Raw genomic sequence first — 17,820 nt, forward strand, 5'->3', positions numbered from 1 at the left:
GTTCTCCTTTCACCTACTGCACAGACGAGAAGACTATATGCTGCCGGCTGCACACATGACATTCAGATACCGTTTAATTAACTTCACCTAGGCACTGGGCATTGGTTAGTCTGTGTGTCAGACAAGTGTGGTGCGACAATGGAAAGTCACTGCTGGAGGAATGTAATGCATCGAGAAATGCACCATATAGAAATTAATCCTTTACCCCAATTATCAAGGCTACAAGTTGTCCGGGGTGCAGGCCCTGCAGGGACAAAGCTCTTCATCTGGGGCTCTCTAACCTTACTTCCCCAACTCTAAAATTAAATGAGTTGCAGGAGCGACAATACCTTTCAACCACAACAGATGCTGCAAACACCAATGTTCAGATTCACAATGTATTGCTACTGACACAAATGATGCAGAATACACACACGTCTAAGCATTGTAAAAATAGGGTATCGTCTCATTATGGCACACCATTTATCCACCTTGGAAGGGTGAAAGGCTAAGTCGGACCATCACAGGATTCGACGATGTTGAGGTTTAGTCACGTCAAAGACCATGCTTCACTCAGGCACTTATAAGTCCTTTTCAGACAATTGGAGTTAGATTATGTTTTAACGTAAACAAAAATACACTGACCTTTCCAACATACATTCAACTAAAGCCGTTGGAATGATTACATATATGAAATATGATAAAGTGAGGAATTGGAAAACACTGTCCTGATCTTATTTCATTGTTATATTTGAACATTTCTAGATTGTTTTTGGACGACTGATTCCGTTATACTTACTACAGCTTATTAAGAATATATTGTGCTCCCTTTCATGTTTTTGTTAAACATTTGTTTCCTTGGCAACTAGGAATTCTTGGGACTGGCCAGACACGTTTTAGGCCCCAACCCCAAATATTTTTCTGTGACTCAGAATGCTGCTAACCAGTATACTACTTATCCCACTTAAAGCAATGACAATGTGCCAATGTCCTTAAAACAAATGCCTCATATGCCTGGTTTTAAGCGTGCAAGAAGGCCAGAGGCTGGATCGATAAGGAGATTGAGCCGAATGTTTAAAAGTGCCCATCCCTACTAGGTCAGGGGGTTCGAAAAAGGCTTAGTTTTATAGTGGCAAAAATATGTTCCCATGAAGTATGAGTGAACCAACAACATTCAGTAAGACGTGAGGGTCTTGGTATGGTCCTGGGCTCGTTATTGTTTAGATGGATTTCTAGAATCTGGCTTGGTGGACAGATTTCAGGAGGCGACCCAGTTATAAAGAACAGGGAACTCTGAGTGAGATGTTAGCCAAAACCCAATCAAGGTAAACGTGGAGGGCAGTAAAGGCTATTCTCAAGATCATGCAGGTGGGGTCAGGGGCCCACAATGAGTCCACACAGTGAAGCAGACATTTCAATTTAGACATGAAAGTATAAAGAGACTGAATTCTAGGCCTTAAACACACTAAATAAATTAACCTAGCAGGTGACATCACACAATGCTAAACAAATACACATTCACCATAGGCTCTTAAAAAGCATTCAAATGACTCAAACACTACAAAAGGTAAGTAAATGAATGCAGAAAACATGGAACCAACTCAAGTGATTTTCCCTAACTTCAGTACTCCAATCCCTAAGAGGAATCAAAAATCACATGAACCACAATACTTTCCCACAGAATGCATCTGTAGCAGATAAGTTACTTGTGTTAGTGATTGTTCAAAAGAAGAGATGCAACAAATTTACTAGGTAAGTAAAATGTGATCTTTCAGATGGCACTACCCAGGTTTGACAGCCAAAAGGCATTGGAATGGAATGTTAGGACACAATGGTGTACGGGGGAGTGAGGGCATGGGGGGGTGGTTGGGGAATGTGGGGGGGGGGGGGTGGGCGGTGGACAAAAGTTTTGGGTTTACTTAACCCACTGACTCAATCTTTCCAGAATACTTGATGGGTCGCCCCAGGGGGACACAGTGGTTGGGTTAGGGTGGCTGGAAGTTGGATTTCCCGCTGTTGGTTCCGGTGAGACATGCCCAGCAGCTGCGGGTTCAAGGATTCATCCGTTCGGGTCCAAATGCAAGAGTTAACCCTTGGCCAGGAAGAAATGCAGGCCCCTTAGCACCATTTACAAGAGGGAGGAGAGTTTCAGCGACAGCTGCTGCACACAGACGACAGGCGTTCATCCAGTTGTGGTTGAAGCTTATCCAGGAGAGGATCCTTTGAGGGTCTATTTCAGAGGGAAGGCAACTTCCACCATAAGCTGGAAACCACCAAAGTTCTGGGTGCAAACGCAGAAGCTTCTGGCGAGATAGTCCACGAGAGAGCTGGCCAGTCCACTGGGTGGTCCAGGGACACTTCGGAAGGATCAGGATTGCCGAATCCTTGAGAAGGCGTGGAGACTAGTTAGTCCCACTAGTCCGAAGTCTTAAGCACCGTTCACAGGGTCTTCGGAGATCAGGTAGTCCAACAGAGATTCACCGGGCCAGATGGAGGAAGGGATGTCTTCTTGGGATGTTCGGTCAGGTGTTAATCTACGAGGGATTCTTGGCTCCAACGCAAATTTTAAAAATGGTGGCATGAGTCGTCCTCTTATCCAAAATCCAGCATTGAAACAAGTCCAAGCCCACCAATGCAAAGGATCTGAACCATTCAAACAGACAGTTGTCCATCAGGGACAACTATTGGTTTCACTCATGACCCACATCTAGACTCTGGCACCACAGGTGTGGAGTGGAGCCAGACCGTCCCACCCACTTCCTGGGTGCGCCACACACACACATACACATACACAAAAGCACCACAAGCCTACGAAAGCAGCAGCTTTCCGGGGCAATTGCATGACATATGGGATTTTCTGACCTGGCAAGGCAGGAAGGCGGCCAATCTACGATATGGCCAAAGAAAAACCAATAAACATGTGGTACAGCCATTTTAAATGGCACTAGCCACGTTCAGTACTCATACGCAGTAAATGTGCACACTAGAAAAAATAAACGCAAAAACTGTAAAAATATATCTGCTGCCACCAGCTTGTCTTTGGGCGCATATGCGCAAGTGACAAAAATATCAAGGGTAAAATGCTAGGCTGATTCCAAAATGATCCCCATTGCACTGCTTTGTAAGATGATTTGTGCAATGTTCCAAATGTACAAAAAGATAAAAAGGTAAACGGTTTCCAAGTACTGATGCTCTGAAAGACAGATCGGTTTGCCCATGACAAAATGAGCAAAAGGCAGGAGAGGAAAAGCTGGAGGCTTTACTTCCCCTCAAAAAGTCACAATAGGTTAAAAAACAAAGCAAAATGATTGGGGTCCATAGAAACTATGGAGGGGAAAGTTGCCAAAAGAGAAATATTTCCAAATAGTAGGCAGCCACATTCAATACAAAATCACCAACATTGGGATTGGATAAGGGTCGATTATTAAAGTATGGCCTATAGACAAACCATTCTGTGCCACTCCATATCTGGGACTTTAAGCAGGCGAGTGTAAGTTGCACTGCTCCTCCAGCCCTGTGAATCAAAACGATAAATGCATGCTAGCCAATAAAAAGAACAAGCCATGATCATCGATTTCATGGCCCCTTTTTATGGGCATATCAAAAACTACAGTTGTTACACGTTTTCCCGAAGTTATTTTTTCATACCTCGAATGTAAATCTCGTAGGATAATTCAGTGAGATAAGCACTCACTGCAGAGATGCAAGACAACTTGCAAAAAACATGGGTCTGAATCCGGTTTCATCCTACGGAGATGAATAAGTGAACCATAATATTGGCCAGCAACACCAATGGCCACAGCACTCCAGCTTAGATTGCTGTGGAGCCAAGGAGGCAGTGCTACCTAAAACATGCGCTCCCCAGGCAGGCATGACCACCATCATGCTGAAGGTGGCTGCGTCGCCAAGGAGGCTTCTCTGCTGACGTTTCCATGAATTAGTCAATCGCCATCAAAAGTTTACTACAGAAGGATAAATTAATTGTTTCTTTGGCTCAATGAGAGCTTCCCATTTTGGAAAACCACGTGTATTTATCCGACTGCATGGCAGTAAGGCAAATGTGGCAAACAATTAGAAATGTTCACAAAGAACTGCAGTGCCTCACTCAGGCAAGATGCAATACTGCAAAGCAACTAGGTTTCTTACTTGCCCTCAATCTTCGGTGCTTGCCAATAAGAAATGGGGATAGATGCACGTGCAGAAGCACAAACGGGCAGCTACACACTACAGAGAAGTATTCCACAGATGGGTTCCAAATGCCATTTGATGGAGAATAAGAGCTTAACTCAAATTGTCCGTCACACCCAATGCAGTTAGTAGGAAATGTTGACTGGGAGAAAACCACCCTCCCCTTTGTGTAGAGAGGATGGGTTAGGGAAGGAGGGGGGTTAGGAGCGCAAGGCTAAAGGGCAGAGTCCCGGCCCAGGTGGAGCAGCGCTTTATCTCTTCAAGGAACCCAATCCTGACAATTTGCATGAAAGCAAGGAGCATTTTCGAACTTAAAAATGACCACAGAATTGTGTGTGTGAAATACATCTACTATAATGATTCAGCAAGAAACCATTCAACCAAGTAATGCAAGTTGGGGTATTTAACCTTTTCATTTGTGACAATATTTACCCTAACAGAAAAATGTCTGTACATTACCAGACATACCCATTTGGCCAGCTTGCCGACGGGGTGCAAACATTGGGCCGTTTCTGCATGGAGATCATAGCGTTCTCTGGAGCTCTGCTTGTGGGCCAGCTCTGGCTCGAGAGCATATTTTGCAGACTGCTGGGCTAGCTAGCTCGAGGGTTTTAGGCCTTGGATTGGAACCGCGCTCTGGCAAGTCTTTCCCAGAGCACCATCCTGTTCTGGACCATTTCCTTATCCTGAAAGCTACTCAGCCATAATTTTACATTGCATGTGATCCTAATGCGTCAATTTTCCACTCTTTACCCTCTCCCCTCAAAGCCGACCATTGCAGAGGGGTAAAGGAAAAGGAAAAAAGCACAAAGGAACTTCATAAAAAACATTAAACATGGCAGGGCCCCTTCCATCACCCCACAGCAACCCATCAATTAAAAGTAAAATCTGACAGAGAAAATGCCAAATCCCCTTTTGTAATCTCCTTTACTAATGCCATAGCACTTGATATTGAATTTCATAATCCTCTGCCATGACACCACAGCAGGTGGAAACAGCATTAAAAGGGGAAACAGTTGCTATTGGCTTCCCACGGAGGCTATACACATGTCGTCTGCCCTTCAGAGGTCAGTGCATGTTGGGTATATCTCACAGGGCAACTCTTGGGGTGAAGGCAACTGGAACCGACGGCATGTATGGGTTAGTGCCCGCTAGAGACTAAAGAGTAAGGAAAAATGAATTTTTCGAAAAAGAAAAATGGTGTATCATCATTCAGGGACTAATAAAAAGCAGGTCTGTGCCCGAAAAGAGCACAATCACATTTCTTGTATTAATTGCGAATGGCTCAACCTGGAACCACCACAAATGTTTCAAAACTAAGAACAAGCCTAGTTCCATAAGAAAGTCCTCCTCTCACAGCAGGTTTACTGTAAACAAACTTACAGCATCTATTCCCAATGAAACGTTGCCTCCACAGTCAACGCTGACCCACATTTTGCTACTACAGAAGTTACAGCAAGGTTCCTTAAAGTTTATCAGTTTCAAAATTATTTAGAAGGCTGATATTTATATTCTGCCTTTATCAAACAGGAAACTGGCTAATGACGTGGTGATTAATCCCCTAGGGATCCAGAGTAATGTGTGCATTTTCCACTCTTCTCTGACAAGGAAATAAAGGAACCCAAATCAATGTGTATTTGTATTTTATTGCATTTATAGAGAGGTCACTGGAACTCATCTTTGAAGAGAAGGCTAACTTTTTGAAAAACGTTTTGATTGCACATTAAAACAATTGATCATTTTTCCACTGGCGCCGAGTCCTGGAGTCATCTCTCTTTTTTCAGAAGTCACTGGAACTCTCCTTTTCCCATCTGGTGAAGAGTCCTCAAGAGATCTGCATCAGTGCCTTCTGCATTTCATCTTCGCAAAGGACGGCACTCTGCTCCTTGAACCGACCGGAACAATCCATGACCCTGTAGCTCCTGGGCACCTCTCACTAGAACCAATAGCATGAAAATCTACCTCCAGCATCCCCCCGCCCCCCACAGCACACACACCTAGTCACCTTGGAAATTCAGAGTCAGGGTGGTAAGTAAATGCAACGCATTCACCTCCCCCCGTTTTCTTTAGAATAAGCCATATAATCTTTGGTTATTCCATACCATCGCTGTTTGATCAGATCTAAAAGTCTGTATCTGAAAGATGGGAATATACTTGTATCTACCTGTAACTTTACTGAATACTTTGTTAAATATGTTCTGGAACATGTCACCAGAACAAGTACTCGCCCCTTTTCCTAAGAAGAAGCTTTGTGACTTTTGGGCACAAGGTCCATAAATCATAGGAATTGGACTTAAAAGCTAGGGTATAATTGGTTTCATTCCACTGAATCACTACTTACTTTCTGTTCTTTGTCCAAGTTATTTAATGCATTCCTAAGAACCCAAAGGTGACTATATATTTCATAATTGAGTGTTGTGTATCACCTGCTGGTTTCATTCCCTAGTGTATGTTTTGGGCCTAGAATATAGTATTGTTGTATATGCCCGTTTAAATTGAATTATTAGGTTTTTCCCTGTGTGGACTGTGAACCTCTGAACCCCCCCGCCCCTACTCACACTCTCGTGACAATAGCCTTGACCACTCTCCATGCTTACCTTGATTGGGTTTAGATAACCTTTCAGAGTTCTCCTCTTCACTATAGCTAGGGTGGTCACCTAGAAACTGCCACCAGGCAAGTTTCTAGAAATCCATCTTAACTCCACTTTTTACAGCTAGTATCTTTCCCTCTCGTTTCTGCAGTAATCTCTTACTGGCATCGCTCCCAAGACCCCGCTGTTCCCAGATATTAGCACTGTCCTTCAACCTTAAAATTTAATTTGCCCACTTGTTTCTCAAAATGTCCCCCTCCCTTACAACAGTCCCCTGTATCTTTCCGGACGTTATCTGTCGCTGCTCCCAATTACTCCTAATATGACTCGACCTTGCCATCCTTCTCCAAATCTGTATCTTTCACCCCAACTAGATTGTTTTCCTTCTCTATACAAGTTCTCCCCTCCCCTAATTTCCCCAAATCTCTCGGCTCTAAACAAAACTTCCCAAGCTTCGCACGCCCTTCTAAGCCCCAGTTCATTTCTCCCAACCTTCACCTTTGGGCTCTGTTGGGGTCTTCCGGGACCTCTGACAACTTTTTCCCAGCACTCCCAGCCACTGATACAGGAAGACTGGGCTGACTTTCCTCCTTGGTGGTTTTTGGAAACATTGGTGGAACATATGCTGTAGGGGCAGGTATCTCTCCTGATTGCTCATATGCCTGAAGGGGGCTGCACTGATGTGATAGCCGGGCCTGCTTCAATCTCAAACTAGCCCACCAGTTGTAGATGTTCTAAATCTCTTCCCTCTTAAAGGCTCCCTTCCTGAGCTTGCTTTAGTGTGTGTTTTCATGTTCCCTGTTTTCTAAGCGTGTGAATTATATGTGAGCAAATGCTCCAGTAAGCTAGGGAAGAGGTTTTTGCTTCGCTGGCAAGGGTTTATACCCAGTAAAATCGCAGCATTATAACTCCCACAGCTTTTGCCGTAGAGGGAGAACAAAAGTTATTTGTTTTCTTCATCGCACAATGCTTGTTAGTTTTGTCTTTGTTTGACCAAAACGTTGCACTAATGTGTTTGCTGAAATCCCGAACAGAGCAGACCCTCAAAACTATTAGTGTAGGGGACCGTCACATTGGCGTCAGATGAGACAATGCTTTGCAAACAGGTCAGCATACCATAGATCTTGGCAGAAGGGGCTGGCAACTCACATGGATGTAAGAATGTGTATTTGAGTGGGGGCAGGCCAGAGATAGAATATACACTTATCAGAAAAGAACCAAACTTGAAGCAGCACAGGGTCCACAAGCAATCCCCCACCCACAAAGACCATGCATTATGGACCCCGAATGCATTGGCAAACACCAAGTACACAAAGGCATCATTCAGGCCCTACAATGTGAGGAAAACCCATGTATAACCCCAGAGAGGGGTATAAAAAGGTAAAGATGTACAAAGGACATGCTTAAATTGGAAGGGATGGTTACTGGTGATTTTGGACCACTCTGAACAGAAGGCTGAATGACAAGGCACATCATTAGGCCTTCTCAGAGAAGGAGGGGGGGGCTACGGAACCCCTCTATGAGGGGTGGGAAGCCTACAAAAGGTGATTGCCAGAGCCAGTCCTATCCTTGAGGTGGATGGTGGCAGCAGAGATGGCCCAAGTTCCGTTCTACCCCAGTGGCAAAGTGTTTCTGTGCAGAAGCCTAGCCTGAAAGTATATGTGCTAGCCATCTGTCCTTTGCCATTTCAGAAGCTAAGCCTAAAGAAGAACGTCCCAAGACCACAGACGCCAGACGAAACGAAGTAAGTGAGAGCTGCACGCAGCGCACCAAAACTCTCACGCTGCAGAGTTGTGTGCATCTAAGCAGAGCAATAAGAGTGGGAGACAACACCATGACCCCATGACAAAACCAGGTATAATCGCTCTGGAGGCGAGCAAGAAGGTACACCAGACTCCAGCGGCTAGGTTATGAAAGGGAACAGCAGATCCTGCAACCAAGCCACTACACCACCAGGGACTAAAGGGGGAAATAATCCACTGACTTAACCGCAAGGCCTCTCAGTCGCAAGCACAATAAACGAACTTTGGACGTCATGTTCCCTCGCCATCAGATCTTTCGGATGCTTACCTGTGCAAAGAAGTGGGTGGGGGGTATACGACTTGCCTTGAACATCCAGGCCTAAGAAGTGAGATACAGACAGGAAATTGGTTAGGGGCAGTTGGCCAACCCTCACCAAGGGAGGGATATAGAAGAATCGAACAGGAAACGGGAGAGGTCATAGGAGAAGGAGGACAGAGCAAGAGACCAACAGGAGGAAGGAGGAAGCAGGGGATGGTGGAGAAGAGTTTGGGAGCAGGTGTGGCATTGGATTAGGAGTGTTAATGGTTCTGCAGTGCAAGTGCATGGTTGTGAGATGGGTATGTAGAACGGACATTGAATGTGTGGACAGTGTGAATGTGAGAAGAAAACATCTGTTGGCACAAGTGCGTAGAGTGGCACAAGTGCGTAGAGTGGCCCAAGTGCGTAGAGTGGCCCAAGTGCGTAGAGTGGCCCAAGTGCGTAGAGTGGCACAAGTGCGTAGAGTGGCACAAGTGCGTAGAGTGGCACAAGTGCGTAGAGTGGCACAAGTGCGTAGAGTGGCACAAGTGCGTAGAGTGGCACAAGTGCGTAGAGTGGCGGTAGTAGGAGTGGTGGTAATAGGAGATGTTAAAGGGTGGGATGTGTGGTAATAGTGGGAGGAGGAGTTGTGGTAGTAGTGGGAGGAGAAGGTGTGTAGTAGTGGAAGGAGGGTGGAGGTGGGTAGTAATGGGAGGAGAAGGAAGAGCATTAAAACAAAGGGTGGAGGCAGGAGGAAGGTGGAGTAAAACACTGGGACAGAGTATGGTGGGTAGGAGTTTAGAGAAAATGGAGGTAGAGGAGGGTGAAGTAACCGTGGTTAGAAGTAGACCCTGGTAAATATTACAGAGCGAGTGCAAGGCACAATGCTCATTCCCCCATTAGAAAACTAATCTGTGGTAAGAGTAGGGAGAGCTAGGACGTCACTGAGGGAATTAGTGAGCCTGCCTTTAGGGAAAACATCTCAAGGCTAAACTAGCTGGTCGCAGTTACTGATGGATAGTACGAACCGTGTGTGAGGAACACCTGGGTTAAGGAGAACATTCCCCAAGAGATGAGAGGGACAGCCCCGAGCCCCACATAGTTGAATATAAAAACCTTTGAAACGTCCTTGAGACTGCATGTTTTCTATGCCATCTGTAACAGCTATTGAGCACTCCTCCCTTGTGTAGAAGTGCCATCCTCCTGGGAGCCATTTGGAGTAACCCTGAAACAAAAGGGTGACCCTTGAGAAGATAGAATTATGCCCAGTCTATTGAAGCTGACGCCATAAAGATGAATTCTGCAGATGTTCTCACCCAACTGTTATTATAAAATACAATCCAGCAATTAGCACATTAACTGCTTTGGGAAAAATGATCACCCGGTAACAAATCCTCTATAACAGGGCGATGTGTCAACTGTCATATTAAAGAAAATCTGTGCGAGCAATGTTTAAAGACTTACGCATCCATCTAATATTGTAATGTGCCTTTATAAGTTACATTTATGTCATATCCATTATATTTGCCTCATGAACAAAACTACAGATTTTTTTACTAAAACAATTAAAAGAAGTTACGCTATCTATAGAAACATCAGTAAGCCACTGGCTCAGATGCACATACAATGTGTCTTCTATTTTATTTGAAGTGATGAATAGTAGTCCATATTGCTGCTCTTACCTGATCGATAACGATCATCGCGGGCACCACCCGAACGGGCACGGTGATAACGTGAGCCAGACTGTGCCGGAACTGCCGATGGAGCAGGAGTCTGGTTCCTGTGCTCTTTCTGCAAGGCAGGGTCAACACCTGAAAAACAAAACCAAAACCAGTTCACTCCATCACCAGTATGACAAGCAGCCAATTAAAAACATTTAATCCTCTGCTATTTGCCTGCTGAGGAGGAGGTTACTTTACGGTTGAGCTGAAAGTCATGAGTTGTAGCTATAGCATGAGCCCCTTGATCTATTTGCAAATCCTGACCTGGTTCCTTGGCCTTTCACCTAATATACCCCTCAAGGTGCTGCACTGTACAATATGCATTCTAAGAGACTCTAAACCTCCCAGTGTGAGATGCCCAAAAGCTACTTTGTGCTTTCCATGTCCAACTACCTGTGAAAGCCCTGGAAAATGGTGGCAGCGACAATCAATGGCAAATTGCACAGCACATTTGCCTGTCATTATTAAAATCTGGTTCAGACACCCTGAAGGTGTTCCAAAGCTAAACCAGACTCAGCACAGTAAAACTGAGGGTCAGATAAACCATCATTAGATCTTACAAGCGGTTGCATATGATGCCCGGCTTCAAGGCTGAATCCATATCCTGAGTGTTTTCCCAAGAAGCATTCTGGAAAGTCTAAATGCAGCAAACAACAATGATTAGATGGTTGCTAAATGTTTACAATTGGATAGGAGGCTGAGAGCATTTTTCTATAAGATATGTGAATCTGCATCTGAATCATTTGTTGGGCTGAGTTTCAAACCACAGAAAAAAGCCTAAAAGCAAATCGACCCTCCACTTGACCCGTATGCTACCAGAAAAGGCCTTTCTGCTTCCCCTGTGTGGGATGAAAGCAGTGTGAGCACTGAACAACTGGGTACAATTAACATATCGTCTCTGAAGACATAAGGTCAGTGGCATTAACTACATCAAGAAATCATCTGAGAAGCGAGGTACACTAAATTACCAATAGGGCAGCCGGCCCCACCTGGCTACTGGTCCTATGTCACTGACCACCAAAAATCGGCATTGTACCCCAGCATTAGCTCACCTATCTCTGACTCAACCCCCCCATAAAACTTGAGTCTTCCATTCTGCGTGGAGGAGGAGGCTTCATTTCTCCTTAAAATTCTGCAACTGTTGAATTTTGACTTTGAAGACCATTTCAAAACCTTTTGGTAACTTGGTGTTGCTTGCCTATTTACATGTAAACCACTGCATTCACTTTGGGACATCACGCCATAAACTGGTCAACCTTGGTGCCCAGAGACTCTGGCTGGCCCTGCTCTTCAGGTGGCCCAAACTTGGTAGGGAAACAACAAAGAATCAAACTATTTTCTTTGACATCTTTTAACGAAAATGAATATTCTGTGTTGGCCTGGGCAAAAAGTACTACATTCAGCGGCAATGGGTGTGCAAAAGGGTAATGCAAAGAAGTTTTTAACAAGAGGTTGGTGAAACTGCAGGGTTCGAAATTGCTGGGTGGTATTTAGTTCCTGAGATCCTGGGTTAGCTTGAAACCAACGCGTGCAAGGAGCTAATTTTGGCCCCGTGGGCCACCGGTGCCTTACAAGCATGCATATAAACTTTGAGTGTTTGAGAACGTATATAAAGAAAAATAAGTATACATTGAAATATAATGGACCATACCCAAGAGTGCAGTTGACGTGGCAAGCTAGAGTTTCAGCGCAGTGTGTACTCGCTTCTTGTTCCCTGCTCCTGCTTATAGGTGTTGACCGCCACCTTGGAGCTGGTTTTAGCTCCCGCTCATCTAATCTTAATTTCGAACCCTGAACTGCCCATTTCAGACAATAGAACACAGACTTGTCCACAGCTCACACATTTATTGTGGACAAAGCGCACTGATAACCAGCGCACATTACCTTGTCAATTCAAAGGGATCGTAATTTAGTTTTGTATTGGCATTAACAATAAAACATGTTTGCATGCTCTGAATCTTATCGAACATCACGTTCACAAGTACAGTGCGACAACTCGGATCTAGGTGCTACCTGCTTAACATTGTGTGCTTTGAAACGACCTGCCTTTCACCAGTCATGTTGTTTGGGCAAGAAGCCTGAGAGCCCTGCAACAGGATGTCTGGTGTGGTTCACACAATGGCACAAATCTCAAAACAAATACAAAATGGCCAAACAGGAGTCCAAATGGAGCTCTTTCCAAGGACATACATCCTTTCAGATATCTTAAAGTGTTAACTGAAAATATTTTAACAAGGAGGGTGGTGACAATGTTGCAGTATAATTACCACATTAATGCTAAGTCATTACAGGAAGCAAGCATGAATTAGGCCTAAATTGCTTGTAAATTAACTGAAACAGGACAAATATAACCATTAAAACAGAAAAGTTCATAATTTGAAAAAGGTTGGCCCATCGGGTCATGCTCTGCTGCCGCAGATCTCTGTAGGGGAATGGAAATAGGTGAGGGGAAGAGAAAGAGGGAAACAGAAGAGAAAGAGGGGAGGGGGAAAAGGGGAGCGATAGGAGGGGAAAGAGGGAGGGGAAATGGAGGAGGGAAAAGGGGTAGGGGCCAGCAGAAGCCGAGGAGAAAGCCAGCAGAAGCCAAGGAGAAAGAGCCAGCAGAAGCAGAGCCAGCAGAAGTCGAGGAGAAAGAGCGCCAGAAAGCGAGAAGAGCACCAGAAGGCGAGGAGAAAATGCTAGGTGAAGAGAAAAAGCCAAATGGGGAGGAGAAAGAAAGCCAGACAGCACACACATTACTAATAGAAACCAGGCCTGGTTGTAGCATGGTGACCAATGGGGGCACACAATTATGAAACAATTTGCTATTTATTTTTTTTTATTTTTATTTTTACATTTGTAAAGCGCCACACAGCCCAGAGGCATCGTGGCGCTGTTGCAAGAGAATGACTTAGTTTCAGTGCAAGGAGGGGTAGATAGAGGAGGTTACAGCAAGATCGTATCTACCCCTAGCCTGGGAAGAAAGGACGTTTGATATTACAGCGGTTATACAGTTGACAGGGCGCAAGTGGGGTTTATACAAACAGCATCGTTTTTATTGCTTTCCTGAAGCACAGGTGGGATTTGATACCTCTAAACTTGTTATGTATGCTACAGCCATGGCCACTGATGCTACTGTGATCCCATTTGCTATGTGTGACCTAGGTGCGCCCAGCACTGCCTCTGCTGCTGCCACTGATGCTACTGTGATACCATTTGCTATGTGTGATTTAGGTGCGCCCAGCACTGCCTCTGCTGCTGCCACTGACGATATTGGTGAACCACTTGGTATGTGCGCCCCCACCATTGCTAGCGAATCGACCATAAGCAAACCATCAATACTCAAATGCGCCCTCATCAATGCGCGCTCCCTCCCGGCACACGCCCTAGATATCCACGACCTCTCATGCAACTCCAACCTTGATCTACTATTTATCTGCGAAACATGGCTCCATGAAGCCGCAGGCCCTGCTCTAGCCATTGCCCTACCCGATGGTTATACAATTTTCAGGCAACACCGCAATACACAAAAAGGAGGGGGGTTCGCATTGATAGCGAAACAATCCATCCCTATCAGAAAGCTACAAGGAGACCCCTCACACAGCTGTGACTACATGCTCATCAAAATCAACCCCTCACCTAGCTGCAGCATCACCGCCCACCTCACATACCGCCCACCAGGACCAGCGGGAGAATTCCAAGAAGCACTCTTACACACCATCAGCAACAACCTCAAGAAAACCACCATGTCCATCCCCCTGGGTGACATGAACCTCGGGCTCAATGACCCCTCAGACAGGAATGCCACCTCGTTCAACAACGCCCTCACAACACTTGGATTCAAACAAGAAGTGTTAAAACCAACACACAACAAAGGCCGCATCCTGGATTGGATCACCCAACACAACTGTCAGATATCGACGCCCATCATCGCCCCCATTCCCTGGTCGGACCACTCCATCATCCACTTAAATATCAACTATTCCAGAACTCCACCCACCGCTCACCAAGCTCTGCTGCCCGCGAGGAGCGCCAAGCAACTAACCCAGGAAAGACTATTTCCCTCCTGGTTCCCGAACTCAAACACCCTTTCACCCACAACCCAGACACTCTTGCAGAAACCTACAACGCCATCATCACCAAGGCCATAGACACCATTGCTCCCTTGGCACTTAGGAAAGCTAAACCCACCAAAAAAACTAACTCTTGGTTCACTCAGGATCTCCTGAAACTACGCTCACAAAAACGACTAGCTCTCAAAGCCTGGCAAACGAACCCCACTGACATCACTAAACAAGCCTTTAAAGACGCCGCCAAACAATACAAATCCACCATCATTGCTGCCAAAGCCAACTCCTTCAATACCAGGATCGCCAACGCTAAATCCGGATGCAGAGAAATCTTCGCTATCTTCAGAGAATTGGAGTCCCCAACTCCCCCCTTAACCCCCTTGAATAAAGACAAAGAATGGTGCAATGACATCCAAGAAGCCATGCTCAACAAACTGAATACTCTGCAAGATAAAATCATCACTCACCAAAAAGCCTTATCGTAACAACTATTCAACCTACACAAGAACACCGCCCCTTCCGGAATCCCAGCCTTCTCGTTCCAGGAGATGACAGAAGCGGAAGTCCGAACCATACTCAACGCCATCAAACCCTCCAACTGTAAAGGCGACTCATGTTTAGCCCAGCGCATCAAGGATAGCGCACCTTCACTAGTACCTTTCTTCACAGCCTTCATCAATGCCTCGTTCAAATCCAACCAAGTGCCATCCTGCCTCAAAGAAGCTTGGGTCCGCCAATTACTGAAAAAACCTACACTAGACCCCAAGGTACCAGGGAACTACAGGCCCATCACAACAGTTCCCTTCCTTCTCAAAATCCTGGATAAAGCTGCATACATCCAAGTTCAAAACTACCTAGAAACGCATCACCTACTTGGTCTCCGGCAATCTGGCTTCCGGCCAAACCATGGCACAGAAACAGCACTACTGGACCTCAAGAACCAAATCGATGACCTAAGAGATGTAGGCAAACCAGCTCTCCTACTTCTACTAGACCTTTCGGCGGCATTCGACCTGGTCAATCATGACACCCTCTGCCACCACCTCTCTACAGCGGGCAACTTCTCACCAGAAGCCACCGCCTGGATAGCATCCTTCCTTAAGGGCAGAGAAATGAAAGTCTTCTCGGACACAGCCTGCGCCCAGTCACATCTAATTAAATGCGGTGTCCCGCAGGGGTCCTGCATATCTCCTACTTTGTACAACCTTTTCACAAGGGCACTATTCAAATACCTCGATGCAATGGGCATCACATACACAAACTACGCGGACGACACAAGTCCTCATCCCTCTCACCGGAGACTACGAAGCCGACCAAAAAACCCTCATCTCCATCTACACCACCATCCAAACATGGATGGCTGAGAATTGGCTCTGCCTCAACAGCGAAAAAACAGTTAATCATGGGATCACCTGCCACAATCAATAAAATGGGGCCCCAATATGACTCCATCATCGACAACTGCTGCATCTCGGTCTCCAAAACAGTCAAAACCCTTGGAGTCTACCTGGACTCCAACCTCACCATGGACAGACAGGTCAACGCAATCTCTTCAGCAGCAGCCTACCACTCAAAACTTATCACCGCAGCAAGGCCCTTCCTTTCGCAGGAAAACTCCCTCACCATCGCAAGAGCTATCATAGGATCCCGCCTAGACTACTGCAATGCACTCCTACTAGGCACTTCAGCCAAAAACATTAAAAAACTTCAAACGGTGCAGAACAATGCCCTCAGAGCAGCAACAGGAATCTCGAAAAGAGACCACATTTCAGCCACCAGAAAATCCGTCCACTGGCTTCCAGTTAAGGAACGAATCCTTTTCAAATCACTGGCACTCACCCACAAATGCCGACAGGACACAGCACCACGCTACCTTGCGCAGATATTCTCTGATCCCCCCCCCTCCAACAGACCAACTAGATCTAGCCACACCAACCGCCTAGCAATTCCAAAAAGCCTCAGAACCAGAGCAGGTGGCACTAGCTTCCCAGTCCGTTATCACGCTAGTTTCACCTCTGTGAGCAGGGTCAGCTATGACAGGGCTGATTTGAATTGGCATCTGGTCTGACTATCTCCAATATAGCCACTAATCCTGTTGGGCAGGAATGAAGGCCTCCAATCGGGAGGCCAGGATTTTAGTGCAAATCATGTAATCAGCATTGGTAATGGGATGATATTTTTTACTCAACTAAGGTCATTCCCAGGTTCAGGGAGGATGGTACGCGTCACCTCTAAAAGAGCCAGATGATTCCCCATAAGCTGCAATGAATGATTAAAATCAATAGAATAATCATTTGGGCATGGACCAGTCACAATGTTCATGGTACTAATGGGTTGGTTAATTTCACTGCCCTTCGAGGAATGCTTAATGTTATCTAAAAAGGAAGTTACTTTGAACAGACAGATTAGTTGACTGGTCTGGGAGTACAAAGTTCCTTGTTAAACTCCAAGGAGAATATTGCTACATTTCTATCCATAATGTTGATGTCAAAACTAATACCTTTGCACTCGTTTCTAACCTTTAAGTTGGACACCAAAAGCTTTCCTGCTTTATTATTCTCACGATAATATTTTGTTTTTATGTTTAACAATTTTCCAAAAGCTTCTGCAATACTAAATTAGGCTGTAAGTTCATTAGCAGTGACACTAGGATTGGTACGGAAATCAGACACTCGCTGCACAACCACCCTCAGTCATCCAGACGAAAAACCTTCCAGCTTGCTTTTTTCCTAGGATTATCCCATATAGTATTCCCTTACGTTTCCCATGGGATGGACACAGATGGCTCAGAGCCAAAGTTATTGGCATGCGTGTGAATCCCTCATCAACTATCCTAATTAAGTATTGTTCAGCGGAAAATTGCTAAACTTCCATCAACATCCATTACAACTGTGGTGGAAGATCAATTTTGGGGATAACAGGACGACAATCCAAGATTAACATCACATCAGAAAGTCATCCACCAATGCAGATAGCATAGACATGCAGGAAACTATAAAGTAAATTATGGAGGCACAGTTGTGCACCTCTTAGAAAGGAGAGAAGTCTTGGATAACCCGATTAAAAGGTCTTCAGATATTAACCCAGCCAGGGATCTCACATAAGGTGAAGGAATTCTTTCTAGGATTTGGAGACTACCAACAGTTTCAGGTACTTGCAGGATAATACCACTTTTACTGTCTGGTTACAGTCACCACATAAAAGTTTGCAACCAGACAATTTCAATAGGCAACCGCCGCCCGCAGAGCTGTA

General features: G+C 45.3%; 1 protein-coding gene across 3 annotated transcripts in view; it reads right to left on the reverse strand.

Annotated features, from left to right (window-relative positions):
* Nucleotides 1-17,820, reverse strand: part of DIP2B (disco interacting protein 2 homolog B) — a 1,149,028-nt gene that overhangs the window by 801,447 nt on the left and 329,761 nt on the right. For all 3 annotated transcript variants that reach the window (XM_069653448.1, XM_069653447.1, XM_069653449.1), the window contains exon 3: nucleotides 10,481-10,609. In XM_069653448.1, coding sequence (XP_069509549.1) covers nucleotides 10,481-10,609 — 129 coding nt within the window. The remainder of the gene's footprint in view (nucleotides 1-10,480; nucleotides 10,610-17,820) is intronic.

The sequence above is a fragment of the Ambystoma mexicanum genome, chromosome 3q, assembly GCF_040938575.1.
Source record: "Ambystoma mexicanum isolate Mex_15411 chromosome 3q, UKY_AmexF1_1, whole genome shotgun sequence".
Classification (NCBI taxonomy): Eukaryota; Metazoa; Chordata; class Amphibia; order Caudata; family Ambystomatidae; genus Ambystoma; species Ambystoma mexicanum.